This window comes from Macaca nemestrina, chromosome 12, assembly GCF_043159975.1.
Source record: "Macaca nemestrina isolate mMacNem1 chromosome 12, mMacNem.hap1, whole genome shotgun sequence".
Lineage (NCBI taxonomy): Eukaryota > Metazoa > Chordata > Mammalia > Primates > Cercopithecidae > Macaca > Macaca nemestrina.
Window position 1 is genome coordinate 9,046,117 of NC_092136.1, and position 20,112 is coordinate 9,066,228.

The 20,112-nt window shown below is 49.1% G+C and overlaps 1 protein-coding gene across 2 annotated transcripts; it reads right to left on the reverse strand.

The window, feature by feature from the left end:
- Window positions 1-525: 525 nt before the first annotated feature.
- On the reverse strand, window positions 526-19,853 carry LOC105469567 (double PHD fingers 2). Of its 2 annotated transcripts, XM_011720785.3 has the most exons (12): window positions 19,708-19,853; window positions 13,892-14,052; window positions 13,370-13,477; window positions 12,881-13,044; window positions 9,966-10,058; window positions 9,734-9,812; window positions 9,182-9,223; window positions 8,003-8,140; window positions 7,749-7,877; window positions 7,448-7,560; window positions 4,852-4,933; window positions 526-1,820 (listed from the first exon to the last, which is right to left on the reverse strand). In XM_011720785.3, exons 1-12 carry the CDS (start codon window positions 19,737-19,739, stop codon window positions 1,744-1,746), a joined length of 1,218 nt encoding a protein of 405 aa, XP_011719087.2. In that variant the 5' UTR covers window positions 19,740-19,853; the 3' UTR covers window positions 526-1,743. The 2 variants fall into 2 exon arrangements, with proteins under 2 accessions (XP_011719087.2, XP_011719088.2); XM_011720786.3 differs by lacking the exon at window positions 9,182-9,223.
- Between the last annotated feature and the right edge of the window lie 259 nt (window positions 19,854-20,112).

The window sequence follows — 20,112 nt, forward strand, 5'->3', positions numbered from 1 at the left end:
CTCTGGCCTGGGAGCACTGCAGGCAACTGAAGCCACACAGACCCTGCTCCTGCAAGAACTTCTGTGTGTCCCATGGTGATGTCATTAGTTTGCTTATTATTATATAAACTTCTGGTCCTGCTTTAAATGTCTGAGATTGCAAGGTCAACTGTTATAAACCTGTCACCACTTCCATCTATGTATCCAAGACTAACAGAATTTTCTCCAAACCAACTGAAACACAAAAATGGATGTTAAAGTTGATTTTAACCCAAATTTTGTATTGATCAAAACAGCTTCATTGTTCTTTATAACAAATAATTGTTATAAACTTGAATTTATGTAATAAATTAAGACTAACAAAATAACCAATTTTATATTTGCTTTACATATTGGGGTTCCACAAAAAAATTTTAATTTGGGAGAAAAAAGCTGTATTTCAAAACTTTAAAAAAAAAAAAAAAAAAAACCACCATCATGGAAATCTTAACATGAAATGGCCTTCTTAATGGAGAGAGGCAGGAGATAAACCATCCAGCAGAGGGCTCTGTGTAAAAACATTTATTTTTACTAATGTTTAGAATACAGGAACTAAAGAAAGAAAAAAAAGACACCTCAACTCCAAAGCGACAGTGAGTTAGGGCCTGCCCGCGGCCAACGGGGAAGGCTACTCCAGGGTGTCCTGGCATGGACTGTCCCCCCACTACTTAATGTCAGTGCCACTAAGCAGAAAACTTGAGGAATCAGGGTGTGAAGACCTTACCAGCTGCTAGCGAGCGTGCAAGGGAAGAAAGGGATGTCTATGTGGCTTCCCCATGAGCTGAGAGCCAGCATACACGGGGCAGGTGGCAGAGGCTCCCAATTCAGTTAAGAGCAGGAGGCTGAATGCCCAGGTCCAGGAAGAACAAAAAGGGGATTTTGGAGGTAGGCTTTTTTGTCGTGTTAAAAAACAGGCACATTATCCATCTCCCTGTAGCCCCCGAGCTGCTGGCCTGGCCCCCTGATCCTTCCCCTCTCCCCACAAAGCCGAAAGGAATAAGAAGGGAGGCAGAAGATGAGAAATTCCAAGGGTAGGGAATGCTTCAGTCACTGGAGACCGCCCATAAGAGTGAGCCAAGAGAGCACTGGGAGTAACAAGGTGAAGCTGCTGTTCCCCCTGGGGTAGGGTGGAGTGGGACAGGGCAGAGCCAGGAGGGTGACTGAGAACATCCTGACTCCAGCAAAGAACCCTCTGGAGCAGGAACAGAGGGCCGCAGAGAGCCACTCTGGAGGAAAGAGGTGAGGCTATGCGGCACAGGGGCATGGAAAGCTCCTTGTGGACGTGGCCTCAGCTTGCTCGCTCCCAGCTCCCTGGCCTGGCTTGCCTCTGGGGGATGGGAAAACTCTGGAGACCAGAGTGGAGGAAAAACAGAGAGAAGTGAGCTGCTCTCCCACTCTTTCTAGGAGGACACTGTTTGAACCCTGTGATCACCAGGGCCTGGGCCCAAGGCAAGCAGAGTGAATGCACTTAATGGAGAGCAGAGAGAAACTGGGCCACACGTACGCCTAGGGGCAGTGTGTTGCTCCTTTCTCCCTGAGGGCCTGGGGCCAGAGGTGGTCAGAGCTGCCACCTCAGCTTGCAGCTGCCAAAGGCAGCCTGGCACAACCACCCCAAGGTTCTCTGGACTTGTGAAGGAGAAGAGGAATAAGGGAAAGATGGGTATGAAATATGAAGTGGAGGAGAGAAACAGCCTTAGATATGTCGGGGAGCAGGGGGTGGCCACATCAAGAGGAGTTCTGGTTCTGGTAGATGGAAGCTTTCTCCTTCAACAGGTCCAGACATAGATGGCAGCTCCAACTTCCTGCAGAGAAGCAAAATGGGGTCAGGATGGGTCCCACACAATCCCTATCTGCTTGCAATTCCTCTGCTCTTGATACCCCATCTCTATAGCAGGATCAGCTACAGGTAGGATGAGGGATGCTCTGCGGCAGGAAAGTTCCATGGTTTCCTGAGCTGGGATAAACCTCTAAGTCTTCAAATATTGTGAAATATCCTCCTCAATGGAGATGAAAGAAATCATCATCTAGAGGACTTCAGAATACCAGTGCCCACGCCCTCTTGGCCCTATTAAATCAGAAGCTCTGGGAGTATGAAGAGGGCCTGGGAAGACAGAGGTTTGTCAAGCTACATCAGTTTTTTTTTGAGACGGAGTCCCGCTCTGTCGCCCAGGCTGGAGTGCAGTGGCCGGATCTCAGCTCACTGCAAGCTCCGCCTCCCGGGTTCACGCCATTCTCCTGCCTCAGCCTCCCGAGTAGCTGGGACTACAGGCGCCCGCCACTTCGCCTGGCTAGTTTTTTGTATTTTTTTGGTAAAGACAGGGTTTCACCATGTTAGCCAGGATGGTCTCGATCTCCTGACCTCGTGATCCACCTGTCTCGGCCTCCCAAAGTGCTGGGATTACAGGCTTGAGCCACCGCGCCCGCCCGCTACCTCAGTTTTAAGACTTGTGTAGTTTCACGAAAAAACACAAAATAATTGTCCCTTAAGAAAAACAATTGGTTCATTCCTTGTTTATTAATATTTACTATGGCCGAATTCTTCTAATTTTTTTGAATAAAATTAGTCCTTAATGCCTTGAAATGATAAGCAAAATTATACATATGTGCATGTGGACATTATTCTAGGGGAAAGGATCCACAGCTTTTATCAGCTCTTCAGAAACATGTGACTCAAAAATGTAAGTCCTTTCTAACCCAAAGGTCAATAAGGTTGGCAAACTTTTCTGTAAAGAGCCAGAGTGTTACATATTTTAGCGTTTGTGAGCCACATATAGTCTCATGCACATCTTTTTTTTTTTTTTTTAATTCCCTTTATTATTTTTTGTCAAAACAAGAGTTTCCGCTCTGTTGCTCAGGCTGGAGTGCAGTAGCATGATCTCAGCTTACTCCAACCTCTGCCTCCCAGGTTCAAGCAATTCTCCTGCCTCAGCCTCTCTAGTAGCTGAGATTACAAGTGCACAGCACCACGCCCAGCTAATTTCTGTATTTTTAGTAAAGACAGGGTTTTGCCATCCTGCCCAGGCTGGTCTTGAACTCCTGGGCTCAATAGATCCCAAAGTGCTGGGATTACAGAGGTGAGCCACAGCACCCAGCCAGTTTTTAATTTTTTTTTTTTTTTTTTTTTGAGACAGAGTCTCGCTCTGTCGCCCGGGCTGGAGTGCAGTGGCTGGATCTCAGTTTATTGCAAGCTCCGCCTCCCGGGTTTACACCATTCTCCTGCCTCAGCCTCCCGAGTAGCTGGGACTACAGGCGCCTGCCACCTCGCCTGGCTAGTTTTTTGTATTTTTTTGGTAGAGACAGGGTTTCACCATGTTAGCTAGGATGGTCTCCATCTCCTGACCTCGTGATCCGCCTGTCTCGGCCTCCCAAAGTGCTGGGATTACAGGCTTGAGCCACCGCGCCCGGCCCAGTTTTTACATTTTAAGGGCATTTTTTTTTTCAGGCTAGGCGCAGTGGTTCATACCTGTAGTCCCAGCACTTTCGGAGGCTGAGGCGGGCAGATCACTTGAGCCCGGGAGTTCGAGACCAGCCTGGGCACCATGGCAAAACACTGTCTCTACTAAAAATACAAAAATTAGCCGGGTGTGGTGGCATGCCTGTAGTCCCAGCTACTCAGGAGGCTGAGGTGGGAGGATTACCAGATTACCTGAGCCCAGGGGAGTGGAGGTTGCAGTGAGCTGAGATCATGCCACTCCACTCCAACATGGGCAACAGAGCAAGACACTGTCTCAAAAAATAAAAATTAAAAAGAAAGAAAAGGAAAGAAAAGAAATAGCTTGCAAGCTGTTTAAGCTGGCTGTGGCTGGATGTGGCCCATAGGTTGTAGCTTGTAGCTTGTTGACCCTGACTTAGAACCTAGAACATCTGATACTTCCAGGGGTTGCCCCTCAGCTGCCTTAACACTCCAGTGAGGACGCTCGGGCCCGCAGCTCTCCACCACCTCAATGTCCCACGGAACTTTAATAGGAAAGCCATTTTGTAATATAGATAGTCTGTATGATGGTTAAAAACAAAACATAAACACGCGACTTCTCCCCAAAGCAGATTCATAAACTGGGCCTGACAGAAGCTGAGTACTCCCCTGCAGCTGTTAAAGGACTCTCAGACTTTGTCAGTGGCCTCATTCTCTAGAGGGGTGACAGCAGTTTGACCAATATGTTACAAGTCAGCTTACATCACACAATGAAACACTTTCTCTTGCCTGTAATGCTGGCCCACATCCTTTGTGCACAGTAACAGCTCCTGGGCATTTGTGTTCTGAGTAAGCTCCTGAATTTCTGTACAGGAGGAGTTTATGCACAGAAATCCAGCTGGAAGGGGACTTGTGGAGATGCAACCAATTCTTGGTGCCACCACTGGTTTCAGTGAATAGCTTCCATAAACTTGGACCATTATTACTGTAAGTTATGGGAGAATTCAGGCTCCAAAGTCAAGTCCCTTCCCAATTCAGAAGGGGAAGGTATAGGAAATAAATGCTCAAATCCATCAAATTTCAAGAGTTGACTGTAGAAGCTTCACATCAGATAATCTACCACTTGAGTTTCCATGACTGGTTGGAAGAAAATAAATCATTCCTTCTGGGTGACTGATCTCGGCTCAGCATCTGCTTTCTTCTGGGCTGTGGATTTTCTGTTGTAAATGTAGCTGATAATGTGCAAACACTAAACCCTTTAAGTTGAAATGTTAGGAAGGCATTCTAAACTGAGCCAAGGCAAGGGGCTTTACTCCCTAAGTTGGAAGAATATGTAAGTGATAACATAAAGAACATAGAACTCAGTATTTTCCAAGTAACTAATAAAATAATTGTTCTGAGTAAAGATCTGGGCAACTTACCTTCAGGGGGCTCAGACATGGACGGGGTGAGACAGTACATGTGGTAGCCACGATCGCAGTCATCACAGAAGAGCAGCTGGTCCTGAAGTAGGCAAGAGGGAAGAGGATGGGGATTGAATGACTGATGTGCCTCAGGCCACTACAGGAAGTGGGAGGGCTTCTGTGACATGGCTATTTCCAAGAGGGGTAGGTAGCAGGTAAGAACAGATGCAGGAATCTTATGTAGGAACCACGCTGTCCCTCTCTACCGCAGATCCAGTCACTGTCATCTCTCACTTGAGTCCTTTCAGAGCTCCTAATCGATCAAATCGCCTCCAGTTTTTTTTTTTTTTCCTAAAGCCCAAGCTCTATAGGTATATTTTTTTGAGACAGGGTATTGCTGTCACTCAGGCTGGAGTGCAGTGGTGCAATCACAGCTCACTGCAGCCTTGACCTCCTGGGCCCAAGTGATCCTCCTACCTCAGCCTCAAGTAGCTGGGACTATAGGCACACACAACCACACCAGCTAATTTTTGAATTTTTCTGGAGAGACAAGGTCTCCTTATGTTGCCCAGGCTGGTCCTCAATTCCCAGGCTCAAGCAATCCTCCCACCTCAGCCTCCCAAAGTGCTTGGATTACAGGTGTGAGACGCCGTGCCCAGTGACTATTTCTTTTTGAGACAAGGTCTCGCTTTGTTGCCCAGGCTGGAGTGTGGTGGTGTGATCGTGGCTCACTGCAGCCTCAAACTCCTGGGTTCAAGCTATCCTCCCACCTCAGCCTGCAAAGCAGCTGGGGTTAACATGTGTGCCACCACACCTCACTAAGTTTTAATTTTTTTTGTGGAGACAGGGTCTCCCTATGTTGCTCAGGCTGGTTCTGAATTCCTGGGCTCAAGTGATCCTCCCGCTTCAGCCTCTCAAGTGTTAGGATTATATGCATAAGCCTCCATCCTTGTCCCTACAGTCTACCCTTCACACAGCAGCCAAAGTCTTCTTTTAAAAATATAAGACAAGGGCCAAGCGCGGTGGCTCACGCCTGTAATACCACCATCTTGGGAGGCTGAGGCAGGTAGATCACCTGAGGTCAGGAGTTCGAGACGAGCTTGGCCAACATGGTGAAACCCGGTCTCTACTAAAAATTAGCCAGGCGTGGTGGCGAGCGCCTGTAATCCCAGCTACTTGAGAGGGTGAGACAGGAGAATTGCTTGAACCTGGAGGCAGAGGTTGCAGTGAGCCGAGATTGTATCACTGCATTCCAGCCTGGGTGACAACAGTAAAACTCCATCTTGAAATAAATAAATAAATATAAAATAAAATATAAGACAATGCCAAACATGGTGGGTTCACGCCTGTAATCCCAGCACTTTGAGGCCAAGGTGGGAGGATTGCTTGAGCTCAGGAGTTTGAGACCAGCTCAGCAATATGGCAAGACCCTGTCTCTATCAAAAATATAAAAAAAAGAAGCCAGGCATGGTGGTGTGCATCTGTGGTCCCAGTACCTGGGAGGCTGAGGTGGAAGGATTGGATTGCTTGAGCCTAAAGGGAGAGGTGGTAGTGAGCTAAGATTGCATCGCTGCACTCCAGCCTGGGTGACAGAGAGACTCTGTCTCAAAATAAAAAAATAAATACATAAGGAATAAATAAACAGCCGGGCGCGGTGGTTCACACCTATAATCCCAGCACTTTGGGAGGCTGAGGCAGGCGGATCACCGGACGTCAGGAGTTCGATACCAGCCTGGCCAACATGGAGAAACCCCATCTCTACTAAAAATACAAAATTAGTCAGATGTGGTGGCACGTGTCTGTAATCCCAGCTACTTGGGAGGCTGAGGCAGGAGAATCGCTTGAACCTGGAAGGCAGAGGTTGCAGTGAGCCAAGATCGTGCCACTGTACTCCAGCCTGGGCAACACAGCAAGACTCCGTCTCAAAAAAATAAATAAATAAAATAAATAAATACATACATAAATAACCATGTCACTTCCCTGATTAAAACCCTTTGACAGTGTCCTATTGTACCTAGAATAAAATCCAAGGCCCCACAGATCTGGCAGTGCTTGCCTCTCTCATCTCATCCCCCGCCATCCTCTCCCATGCCCTATCATTTGGCTTGTCCACTATAAGGCCTTGGCACTGGCTGCTCCTTTCCTGGGACTGCTCCACCTCCAAATCTGCTTGACTGGCTCCTTGGTATCACCAAAATTTCAACACCAGCATCCCCCTCCCAGAAGAGCCAAACCTCACCATCAAAATAAATCACTTATGCAATTATTCTCTGCCACATTACTGGTTTCATTTTTTTCATGGCACATTATACAAATCTCACATCCTTGCTTATTGTTGTTCCTGTAAGAATGTAAATCTCATGCGGCAGGGACCTTGTTTGTCTTTAGTATCTTTAGTGCCTAGAACAGTGTCTGACATAAAATCAGCACTCAATATATATATTAATCTGGCAACAAATCAGAGTTCTGACTGAGATGCTAGGGAGGGGCATGTGGCATGTAGGAGGGATCTTGCTCCCTTTTTAAAAAAAGAAAGCTCACTTTAGAGGGAACTGTGCAAACAGCAGTAAAAGCCCAGAAGGAGCCATGCTGAGGAGGGGGCGGGGATACACACGTCATTCTCAGAGGTGCCGCAGATGTTGCAACATTTGCACTCGATGCACTGCCAGCGGTACGTCTTCACTGCCGCCATCATCACGGGGGTAAACTGGAGGCAAGATGGATGCCCTATAGTGGGGGAAGTGAGTGAGACAGACAGTTGGAAATGCAGGGGGAAGAGAGGAGCTCCTGCTTGTGGCTACATCTTCTCTTGGTTAGGTAAAGTGAGGTGGGCTGGTTATGACAGCACTAGAGGCCAGCAAGCCAAGAGCCCCTTGGGGACTGGGCACAGCAGCAGCCTTCACGGGAGGCAGTACCTGAGCGGCCACAGTCAGAACAGGACACCAGCTCCTCGGGTTGTCCCGTCTTCTTGTTAATCTTTGAGTCCCCCAGGCAGAAGTCACAGTAGTTGTTGGGCAAGGCCAATCCATCAGGACCCTTTTTGGCTGCAGAGAGAAAGACTTTTGATGACGCCCATGGGGTCCCTGAGCCACTCAACACCCATGCAAGGAGTGGTTTTCATAACCAGGCCAACTTCTGCTTGCCCACCACTTCTGACACCTCAGCTTACATTTCTGCTCCTCAGACCTCTGGGAAACAGGAGTGGGTGGCTGGGAGTCTTCCTTGTCCTCGCCCTCCTCCTCAGCCAAGTGGGAGTGGGCATAGTGGTAACTGAGGCCTGGTCGGTTCTTGTAACGTTTTCCACAAACTGAGTGGGGAGAAGATTGCAGAGAAAGGTGTTAGGATACAAGAGTAACATGTCCCCACCCCTGCAAACTGTGGGGGCTCCACCTGAGGCAGAGGGCAACCATCCCTTCCCCTAGCAGCTCTACTCTGGGACAGGCCTTAAGTGATGGCCCCTTTCCCTCAGCCACGAGCATCAAGCCCTGGGGCTCTCTAGCCTCTGGGACTCTTTTACCTCCTAAACTCCAACCCCATGGCCACCACTGCTCTTCCATGTTGACTTTTGGGGGCTTAGCCCTCGCCCCATCACTAGTTAGTTGCTCTGGGATATAGTAACAGTCTGGGACGCTCCAGGTCAGGAAAGGGAAGGATATTCCTATAAGTCTTTGGTGTGGCAGGAAGGGGGAAAAGCGGATAAAACTCCAAACGTTTTTACCCATCAGTAAACGTGGGAGGCTCAGCTACCCCACACAGACCATGGAGCCCATCTCCTCTGAATGTGCGTAAACAAGCAGGGGTGGGTTTCTTGGGGATATCCTATCAATGAAGCCAGTTGGGCAGTTGTCCCCAGAGAAATTCAAACACACTCCCACATAATTGCCCTGTCCAGGCCTGCCAATCAGCAAGGAAAGCAGATCCCCACGAGGCATTTTGTCATCTTGACAGGTAATACCAAGAAGGGCAAGGGGGCCAGCAGGAAAGGAATGGGGAGAGAGGATGGCAGGAGGTGGTGGGGCAGTGGGGAACATGAGCTGACCACCAGGTGCCTGATCTGGGGAGGGAGCGGAAGGGTCTGATTGTAATGGGCTCCTGATAATGCTTCTGAAGCCACCCCATGCACTGGGCTGAGCAGCTCTAGGAGTAGGTTCGTGGGAGACAAGCAGTGGTAAAGGCAGCCTCCAGGACTTTGAGGAGTAGAGCACAGCAGAAGTTCCACTGCTCCTACCCCCATGCCATTCCAGAGATTTTAAAGCTAGCATCCCAGGAAATGAGAAAGGCAGGAGGAACAAGGGAAGAGGGAAAAAGGGACAGGAAAACCACAAGTCTGAAAAGTTGAGAGAGCTACCTCTCTGGGGCGCTTTCGAGGTATGCTTTTGTTTGAAACTATCTGAAAGACAGAAAGAAAAGTCATGAGAAGAAGGCCTTGATACACTTGAGACAGGAGCAGCATCAGCAGGAAAGCGGAGCAAACGAGAGAGAAACCCCAGCGGCGATGGTGCTCCCAGGGTGGAGGGACAGAAGCGGGGCAAGGCAGAGAGAAAGAAAAAGAGAACAGACGTTGAAAAACTCAGTGTCAGACCCCTGGGGCCCTGGCTTAACTGAGGCCAGGAGACCTGCAGGCTGTCTCTTGAGAGGCCAACCCTGCCTGCTGTGGCCCCCACAAGCAACCCCACCCCAGAAGATGGCAGAAATCTTTCCCAGAGCATGCAGGTCCCACCCGTCATATAGCAGGGCCCCAGGCCTCCCAGGGGTCTCAGACGGAAGCAGTCAGCAGGCAGGACAAGAACCCAGGTTTGTTTTAATACTCTGGGCAAAAACATAACCCTCCCTCCTCTCATAGCCTGAGCAGGAGCTGGGTCCAAGGCAAGGTCTACCCACCCACTTGTGAGGCACTCACTGTCACAGGCATACGGTTTATCCCGGTCCTCCAGGATGGAAGCATCCAGCTTCTTACGGGCACTGCCCACACCCTTACCCTGCCAAGAAGAGCAAAGAGACACCCTTATTGCGGTAGCTGGGCCTGAGGAGTTAGACTCTTTGGGAAGTGGCTGCTAATCTCACTTGAAATAAAACAAGGAATTCCCTAGGCCACCCTGTCCCAAGATGCAGGTAGCACGCTGGCCCCTCACCTTGGATTTCCCCTTTCCCCGACGCTTGGGAGTATCTTCTTCATAGTCTTCATCATCGAGGTCATCCAGGAAGTCATCTGGTTCTAGGATCCGCTGAGTGGACAGCAGGGTTAGCATGGGTAGAAATATGTGCATCCAAAAGCTCCCCTATGATGAGATTGGCCAAGGCCACCCAGAACCTCCTCTGTGACCTGGTCCCACCCACAGGTGAATGAGCCTCATTTCTCACCAACGCCCTTCAAGCACCCTACAATCCTGCTCCTGCTCCCTTCCATACTTTGGGATTTCTTTCCCCTGTGCTTCACATTATTTCCTTAGCCTGAAATGCTTTCCCTACCATGACACATGGCCAAATCAAATAGCATGCTTCCAGGCTGGGCGCGGTGGCTCAAGCCTGTAATCCCAGCACTTTGGGAGGCCGAGACGGGCGGATCACGAGGTCAGGAGATCGAGACCATCCTGGCTAACACGGTGAAACCCCGTCTCTACTAAAAAATACAAAAAACTAGCCGGGCGAGGTGGCCGGCGCCTGTAGTCCCAGCTACTCCGGAGGCTGAGGCAGGAGAATGGTGTAAACCCGGGAGGCGGAGCTTGCAGTGAGCCGAGATCGCGCCACTGCACTCCAGCCTGGGTGACAGAGCCAGACTCCGTCTCAAAAAAAAAAAAAAAAAAAAAAAAAAAAAAAAAACAAATAGCATGCTTCCAAAAGGCTGCCCCAATGCCACAAGCAGCCATGCCCTCTCCTGCCTCTGATTGGCCACCCTGGGAGCACATTATTGGTGGTTCTGTCCTGACACTCGCCTCCTAGTTTTTTTTTTTTTTTTTTTTTTTTTGAGACGGAGTCTTGCTCTGTAGCCCGGGCTGGAGTGCAGTGGCCAGATCTCAGCTCACTGCAAGCTCCGCCTCCCGGGTTTACGCCATTCTCCTGCCTCAGCCTCCCGAGTAGCTGGGACTACAGGCGCCCGCCACCTCGCCCGGCTAGTTTTTTGTATTTTTAGTAGAGACGGGGTTTCACCGTGTTAGCCAGGATGGTCTCGATCTCCTGACCTCGTGATCCGCCCGTCTCGGCCTCCCAAAGTGCTGGGATTACAGGCTTGAGCCACCGCGCCCGGCCTTCGCCTCCTAGTTTAAATGAAAATGTTGTTGCTTATTTGTGTGACTTTGTGGGAAGTTTTTTTTTTTTTTTGAGACGGAGTTTCACTCTTGTTGCCCAGGCTGGAGTACAATGGCGCAATACTGGCTTACTGCACCCTCCGTCTCCTGCGTTCAAGTGATCCTCCTGCCTCAGCCTCCCAAGTAGCTGGGATTACAGGCATGCGCCAGCATGCCCGGTTAATACTATATTTTTAGTAGAAATGGGGTTTCTCCATGTTGGTCAGGCTGGTTTTGAATTCCCAACCTCAGATGATCCACCTACTTCGGCCTCTCAAAGTGCTGGGATTACAGGTGTGAGCCACCGTGGCTGGCCATGGGAAGTTTTTTTTTGAGACGGAGTCTCATTCTGTCACCCAGGCTGGAGTGCAGTGGTGCAATCTCAGCTCACTGCAAGCACTACCTCCCGGGTTCATGCCTGAGTAGCTGGGACTGCAGGTGCCCACGACCACACCTGGCTAATTTTTTTTGTATCTTTAGTAGAGACGGGGTTTCACCATGTTAGCCAGGATGGTCTTGATCTCCTGACCTCATGATCTGCCTGCCTGGCCTCCCAAAGGGATTACAGGCGTAAGCCACCGTGCCCAGCCCATGGGAAGTTTTTAAACTGCTTTGTTTCAGCTTGTCTGTGAAATGGGGAACACAGGACCTCCCCCATAAGGTTGTACAGACTAAAGGAGAAAGGGCATGAGAAAGCACTTAGCCCAATGCTGGCATATTTATAGCTCTTATTTTTATATATAGTCTTATCTTCTCTGTTGGCAGAGACCAAGTGTGTTTCACTGTGCAACCTCAGGGACCAAAAAACTTTGTGACACAAACTTTTGTGATAAAAGAGTAAAGTATTTAGGGATAAAAGTTTGTTTCCCTCCCTCCCCAGACAGGGTCTCCCTGTTACTCAGGCTGGAGTGCAGTGGCATGAGCAGAGCTACAGCCTCAATCTCCTGGGCTCAAGCAATCCTCCCACCTCAGCCTCCTGAGTAGCTGGGACTGCAGGTGTGTGCCACCATGCCCAGCTAATTTTTTATTTTTATTTTTAGTAGAGACAAGGTCCTGCTATGTTGCCTAGACTGAAAAGTTTTTGATATATGCATCTTCCTCTCAAACGGTTTAGCAAAGACAGATAAGGCAAATGTGGCAAAATGTGAAACTGATAAATCTAGGTAAAGAGTATACGGTATTTCTTTGTACTATTCTTGTACCTTCTGGTTTTAATTTTTTTTTGTTGCCCAGGCTGGAGTGCAGTGGCATGATCCCGGCTTACTGAAGCCTCCAACTCCCAGGCTCAAGCGATTCTCCCACCTCAGCTTCCCTAGTAGCTGGGACAACAGGCACATGCCGCTATGCCCGGGTAATTTTTTTTATTATTACTTTTTGTAGATATGGGGTCTCACTTTGTTGCCCAGGCTGGTCTCGAGCTCTTGGGCTCAAGCAATCCTCCTGCCTTGGCCTCCCAAAGTGCTGGGATTATAGGCATGAGCCACTGCACCTGGCCTCTTTTAATTTTTTAAATGAAAATTATATATGTGTATAATAATAACGTTCTGTGATAAAAGTGGATGAATGAGTGAGAGTCTATACTTAGAAGCAAAAGAGAAGCCAGTCAGTACCTGACAATAACCAGGGATTGAAGTAAGAACAGAACTGCAGGGGCCTGCTTCCTGGACCCCAGCTTCTGTTTCAGTTCTAGAAACTGCATGGCCCCAGTGAAGAGGAGGCTGATTTCCATCAAAGCTCCCTTAGCCACAGGGGTAATCTTGTACCTTTCGCGCTCGACTGTTGGTCACAGGAAACTCGCCCAGGCTGTCATCATCAACTCGGGGATCCGGGGCGCCTCGCTTCTCCAGGGGGTCAGTGCGCAACAGAGCCTCTAAACTACTGCCATCCTGAGAGATCAGCCCCTCCTTCTTCAGGGTTTGGTCTGCGTCTGCAAGCAAGATCAGGATGAAGCAAAGCTCAGAATGGCTGAAAGCAGACTGCTCTGAGTCCACATAATGCTAGGGCTTACCAAAGGTCTGTCACTGTCTTTTGTTCCCCGGATGCCCAGGAATTAAGACACCCTAGTTCATTTGGCACCATAACTTATCTGTTTACCTGTCTCCCCTTCTAGACTAAGCTCTTTAAAGGAAAGAATCACATCATATTCACTTGAGTATATTTGGGATCTAGTACTGGGCCTGGTATATCGTAGTGATTAGCAGGCTCTCACCATGCAGCAGGCCACGCCTCTGCGCAGGAAGTATGTGCCTTACCTGGCTTAATAGATGGGAAGGAAAGTCGTGGATCCTCCGGCGGATGGGCTCGCCGCTTTTTCCGCCAGCGCCGGGCAGGGTAGGAGTACAGCTGTCCAGAGGCCAATCCTACGGCAGGAAGAAAGATAGAAGTCAGGCCCTAACCCAGTATTAGAAAATAATACCAAACACTTTCTAAATATGTAGTCCCCCCCTTTTGAGTTCTAGAGCAAGGGAGGAATTCTGACAGTGAGGGCCTAGGGGGTTAGATGGAACAGTCTGTGGAAAAGAAAAATAGATATATAAGCTTAGGGGCCTTGGCTAATACATAGTTCTCCAGACACACAATGGCCTCAGCAGGGTAGAAAACAAAGATGCTGGTATCAACCTATCTGCTTCATCCTCCCTGCGTTTCTAACCACAGGAAGACCATATTCATCCATAGGTGGAAGGCAGTAGGGAAAACCCTATCAACTGTCTCATCACCTAAGATGAGGAGGCTCCTTCCTCCTTATGCTCCTTCTCCCAAGTCTGGACCCTCACCTGGACCCCGGTGTCGCTTTTCCATCCAGATGTAACAATTGCTCTGGGCTACTCCGGTCTGTGAGTCCAAGAAAGGCAGGCGCACGCTGCGCTCAGCACAGAGGCGAGCATTGTAATTATGGCACTGCTCCATGGCATCTTTGTAGTACTGCTCCCCAAGGCTGCAGAGAAGATAGAAACCAGGCGTGTGTGTTGGAGTGGGGAGCATAGGGTGCTGAGCTATTCCTCTCCCCTGTCATCTGCTTCTCTAGAAGGCTCAAGGGACTGGGAGGCTGTCTCTTCCATTCTATTTGCCTCCACTTCTGCCTCACGGGACACCAAGCCCCTTTTCTAGGCCACCATTAGGAATTACTTTACGAATAAATTACTATCAGGAACACATGATTTCATCATATGTCTAATCAGACTTAAGTCTAACCCCCAAAGAGGGTAAGGAACTAATGTTCACTCCATGTGTCTCACAAGCCCAGCCCTGTGCTAGTTAAGATGTTGTTTCTCTTAACCCTTATGACGCTGAGAAGCAAACAATAGTCCCCACTAAGTTCCTCCTTATTTCCTCCTTCCTAGAATCACCTCCCAAATAAACTACATGCTCCCACATCCTTGCCCCAGGGTCTGCTCCAGAGGGAAAGAGTTCAAGGTCTAGGGGACTTATTAAAATGTATTCAGCAAACTAGTAAATCCATACAATGAAATTCTATTTAGCCATAAGAAGGAAGCTCTTCACATACTGATATTAAAGAATTTCAAGTTAACTAGGGACAAAAAGCAAAGCAAGGTACACTGCTGAGAAGTGTCAAAGAAAGCTATCATTTATGTAACAAAATGGAAAAGAAACTGCAGGTCAGCAGGGAGAAAAAGTGGGTGACTAGGCCATTTCCTTCCATATGCCTTTTTATAGCTTTTGAATTTTGAACTAGGTTTTTAATCAACTAATTAATTTTACATTTATGGAAGATATCTACAAGTACCTGAAGTTCCTTGAAGTTTTTATTGAGCGCCATCACTGATAAGAAACTTGTTTGCTCTAAGGCCCATCTTAGGGTGCTTCTCTATTCTTACAAAATAAAATTATATAGGAAAAAATCTCCTTGGTCTCAAAAGACTCAATTTGAAATCTGAATCAAGGGTAAACCTTTAAGGGGAAAACTGGAAAACTGCACAGTGCCAGGTTCTAAGAAGCATGTACATAGAACCTATCTTGTTCTCATCTTGCAGGGTTTAACCAGCACTTTGGTAACGGAGGTTAAACAAACTCTATCAGTTCATATTTATATTCAATCAATCTTTTTTTTTTTTTTTTTTTAGAGACAAGGTCTCACTATGTTGCCCAAGCTAGACACAAACTCCTGGCTTAAGTGATCCTCCTGCCTTAGCCTCCCAAGTATCTGGGAATAGAGGCATGTGTCACAGTACCTGGTGTCAATCAATCTTAAACCAAAGGCAGAACTGATTTCTTTCTCATAGTATCCCCAATACTCACGAAGATGTCTGAGATACAGTCAGACCTGACTTGAGAGTAAAAAGACCTGGCTGGCCTGCAAGTCACCACATGAACATGGACATTTAGTCAACCCAGGTGGACCTTGGCTATTCTTCTATAGATTGAGGAGGTTGGACCAAATGAGCTTTGACATATCAGGATTTTACAAGAAACAGCCTGTGGATGAAACAGCAAACAGATTAAGTCTCTGTGGTTTCTGTCCGTAACTCGGGCTACACCAAAAAATCCTGATCTGGAATGTGATGGGGGCCTTCAGCGAGCAGCCACAATAGACCACTGCATAACTTACCATGTGCCCAGCAAGTAAAAAAGACATATAGCACACACAGAGATGGCAACGCCACAAATACGGCCTGGTATGATTCAATGAGCTGTAATGACTGTAATCTGAGGTAGGCACGAATCTCACGTTGGAGAGCAGAATGGATAAAGCAGCCTCGCCTCTGCGAGCTCGCCTTTAGGAGGCAGCCACGTCTTCACCACACAGAATAAAACTGGATAAACAAGGCTGAGTGCCGCAGCTCCTTTGTTTCTGCTGATGGGAATTGATACTGACACTGGAAGTCAAATGGAAGGCAGGGCCAGGCTGGCGAGGGCTGCAAAGTCAGAGCAAGGAGGCTGGAAACAGTATTGGGAGGAATGAATGAAAGATGTTCTGTCAGGGCTCTTGTGAGCTACGTGGGATCTCAAAAGGTAAAGCAAACAGTCTTGGGGATACAAGGGCTGGGAATGAAACATGGAAGTGTTTGTGAGGGGAGAATCTGATGAAGAGAGAACAGGACAGGATGAGAGTGAGCTCTTAAGAACTTAAGGGAGGCTGGGCACAGTGGCTCATGCTCCATCACTATGGGAGGCCAAGGCCGGTGGATCTCTTGAGACCAAGACTTAGAGACCAGCTTGGGCAACATAGTCAGATCCCATCTCTACAAAACGTTAAAAATAAATAAACCATCAGCTAGGTTTGGTGGTGCAGGCCTGTGGTCCCCTGGGGTGGATGATGTAGGGGAATCATTTGAGCCTAGGAAGTTGAGGGTGCAGTAAACCAAGGTTATACCACTGCACTTCAGCCTGGGGGACAGAGGGAGGCTCTGTCTCTTAACACAAAACAAAACAACAACAACAACAAAAACTTAAGGCTCCAGTACCAAGAAATGTCAAGTTAACATTAACACTGTTCTCTCTCTCTCTCTATATATATATACATATATATCTTTTCGAGACAAGAGTCTTGCTTTGCCGCCCAGGCTGGAGTGCAGTGGCGCAATCTCGGCTCACTGCAGCTTCTGCCTCCTGGGTTCCAACGATTCTCTTGCCTCAGGCTCCCGAGTGGCGTGCACCACCATGCCCAGTTAATTTTTGTATTCTTAGTAGAGACAGGGTTTCACCATGTTGGCCAAGCTGGTCTCAAACTCCTGACCTCATGATCCGCCCACCTCGGCCTCCCAAAGTTCTGGGATTATAGGCGTGAGCCACCGGCCCAGCTTCATTTTTTTTTTTGAGATGGAGTCTTGCTCTGTCACCCAGGTTGGAGTGCAGTGGCGCAATCTCGGCTTACTGCAACCTCCACCTCCTGGGTTCAAGCGATTCCCCTCCCTCAGTATCCCGAGTAGCTGGGATTACAGGCACATGCCACCACGCCCAGCTAATTTTTGTATTTTTAGTAGAGTGGGGTTTCGCCATGCTGGCCAGGATGGTCTCAATCTCCTGACCTTGTGATCCGCCCGCCTCGGCCTCCCAAAGTGCTGGGATTACAGAGCCACCGCGCCCAGTCGCCTCTTTCTTTTTTTTAAGACAGAGTCTTAAAGTGTCACTCAGGCCGGAGGGCAGTGGTGTGACATCAGCTCACTGCAACCTCCGCCTCCTGGGTTCAGGCGATTCTTGTGCCTCAGCCTCCCGAGTAGCTGGGACTACAGGTGTGTGCCACCCCACCTGGCTAATTTTTATAGTTTTAGTAGAGATGGGGTTTCACCATGTGGGCCAGGATGGTCTCGAACTCCTGACCTCAAGCGATCAGCACGCCTCAGCCTCCCAAAGTGTTGGGATTATAGACGTGAGCCACTGCACCCAGCCAAGACTTCCATTTCTGACGTCACATTTGGCAGGGACAGAAACAAATAAGAAAATTCTTAAGGCCGGGCGCGGTGGCTCACGCCTGTAATCCCAGCACTTTGGGAGGCCGAGGCAGGTGGATGACCTGAGGTCCGGAGTTCAAGACCAGCCTGGCCAACGTGATGAAACTCCATCTCTACTAAAAATACAAAAATTAGCCAGATGTGGTGGTGGGCACCTGTAATCTCAGCTACCCGGGAGGCTGAGGCAGGAGAACTGCTGGAACCCAGGAAGCGGAGGTTGCAGTGAGCCAAAATCGTGCCACTGCATTCAAGCCCGGGCCAACAACAGCGAAACTCTGTCTAAAAAAATTAAAAAAAAGAAAAGATGAGCCAGTGGTCCGACCTCAACATACTCAATGTATAACATCAGCTGTCAGAAGACTACGTACACTATAATCAAGAGAAGTGCCAGAAAATTATCTCCAAATGAACTGGAAGAATGGAAGCCCCTTCTTAAAGGGATAATTCTGCGGGAGTACGTATTAATTGTGATCTGAGGCCCTGTGCAGCTAGAAATGAGGAGGAGAGAGTTGGTTTCTCATTACTGGCATTCAGGAATTAGTGGCTGGTGATGCTCACAATCTCTACAGTTTTTCAAAGAGAAACAAGATGTCATGCTCTGTTTAAATGGGCAACCCCTCACTTATGACACAACTTGAAAGCACTGGCAACCCTATTTCCCCGAGGAAAACCTTCCAACACAAAGAGCCTCACTATGTTTAACTCTCAAAACCTAGGCAAGTCTGATACTCCTCCAGTACAATGAGAATCTTTCTTTTTATTTTTGGAGAAACTTGTGTAAAACATCCCCTTACAATGGGATGAGGGAAGTCAACAAAGACACAGGGAAACAAAGAAAGAACATCTGAGTCAGAAAGGATAACTGGATAAATGGTAGATCAACAGTGTCATTTCTAAATTGAGAAAAATGTCAGCCTGAAGAGAGAGCTGGGGAAACTGGAGTGGGCAGATCAGAAAGACAATAGTGTTGGGAGGAGGGGTGGCTGAAAGAGACAGCAGGATAGAGCAGAAAGCAACTTAAAAAAAAAAAAAAAACCACAAGAGGAGGAAAGGCACTTAGCTTAATGGAAGTGGGAAAGCATTCTCAAAGAAAAGGCTTCAGGCAGGAGGGAGAAGCAACTTACTCTTTAAAAAGGCCCCTAGGAAGAGAGGGGCTCAGGCCACGACAAAGACAGATGAGAAGCTGTGAGTCCCTTAGAATACTTACCGAACCTTTACCTCATCACCCAGCCAAAATCCAAAAACCCTGACTGGACAGTTAGACACCACTCAATTTTCCCACCCTTGCACCAAGCCCAATATACCCATTAAAAGAAGCTCTATTCGCCCACCGGGCATTAACCCAATCTAAAACTCATTCTGATTCTCCTGTAGGAATAAATCAAGTCAGTCCCAAAGCATCTTTAACTCACAGGAAGCAGTTCATAGGTCAGTGTCCATGGCCCCAACAGCTATTAACTTTAACTTTGCTTGAAATCTGACCAGCACAATGGTATCGCATCATAGGAAGAATGCCCACTTAGATGCCCCTTTAGGCTACTAAGCTGTCCTGAACGGCTTTGGTTCAGTTGCAGGTTTTTGATGGTTGCCACTGGAAGGCGCCAAGGCCCACTCCCCTTTTGGATCCGCTCCTCGACAAATGCTTCCCAAGAATATTTGTAGTCTTAGGTACCTGCCACCCAAGATCCTCCCAAACATCACGGGGCTGCTTGGAACTGAAACAGCCAGCCCCGCAGTGCACCCCACAGGGGCCGCCGAGCCTGTTGCTGCAGCGGACGGGACGGGGCGGGATGGGCGGCGGGTTAGCCGTGGGGCCGCCCGGGCCTCGGCCCCGCTCCTCCGGACTGAGGCGTCTCGGGAGAGGACCGGGACGGTGAGTCTCGCGTGCAGGCAGGGCGCCATGCTCTGGAAACCGTCAGCCCCGAGGAACGCTGACGCCACACAGCCCAGCAGAGAGGCTGCCCGTCGGGGCTCCAGTGTGCCCCCATCAGGGCCTCCACAAGTTTCCAAAGAAGCGCAACGTCTTCTCCGGAGTCTCCTATTGCCCTCCCCACCAGGAGTCGCAACATGGCCTTCCCGGGGATGTCCCTCTCTCCGCCTAGTCCCTTTCCCCACAGCCCCCTACTCCCAGGCCCTTTACAAAACCTGCCGCCCTAGGAGAGAAAGAAACCACCACTCACAGCTTCACTACATTCTCCACCACAGCCGCCATCTTCCCTGCTCCTCTACCTCGGGCCGGGAGGCCCCAAAGTCCGCAGCGCGCAGGCGCCGGGACCGCACCAGGGTACCAGGTTCCTCGCCCTCTGCGCAGGCGCCTTCCGGGCGCGCTCACGAGAGCGAGCACCGAAGAAAGAACTTTAGGCCTGTTCCCGGGGGCCGGGTAGGACCCCACGGGAGCCCGACGCGCAGGCGCAACCGGAGACTGGCGTGCGTCCCGGAGCTTCGGTTCGAGGGCCGCCTCGTCTATTTAGAGCAGCAGGAGGCGGGGCCGGGCGCGGTGGCTCACGCCTGTAATCCCAGCACTTCGGGAGGCCGAGGCGGGCGGATCACGAGATCAGGAGATCGAGACCATCCTGGCTAACACG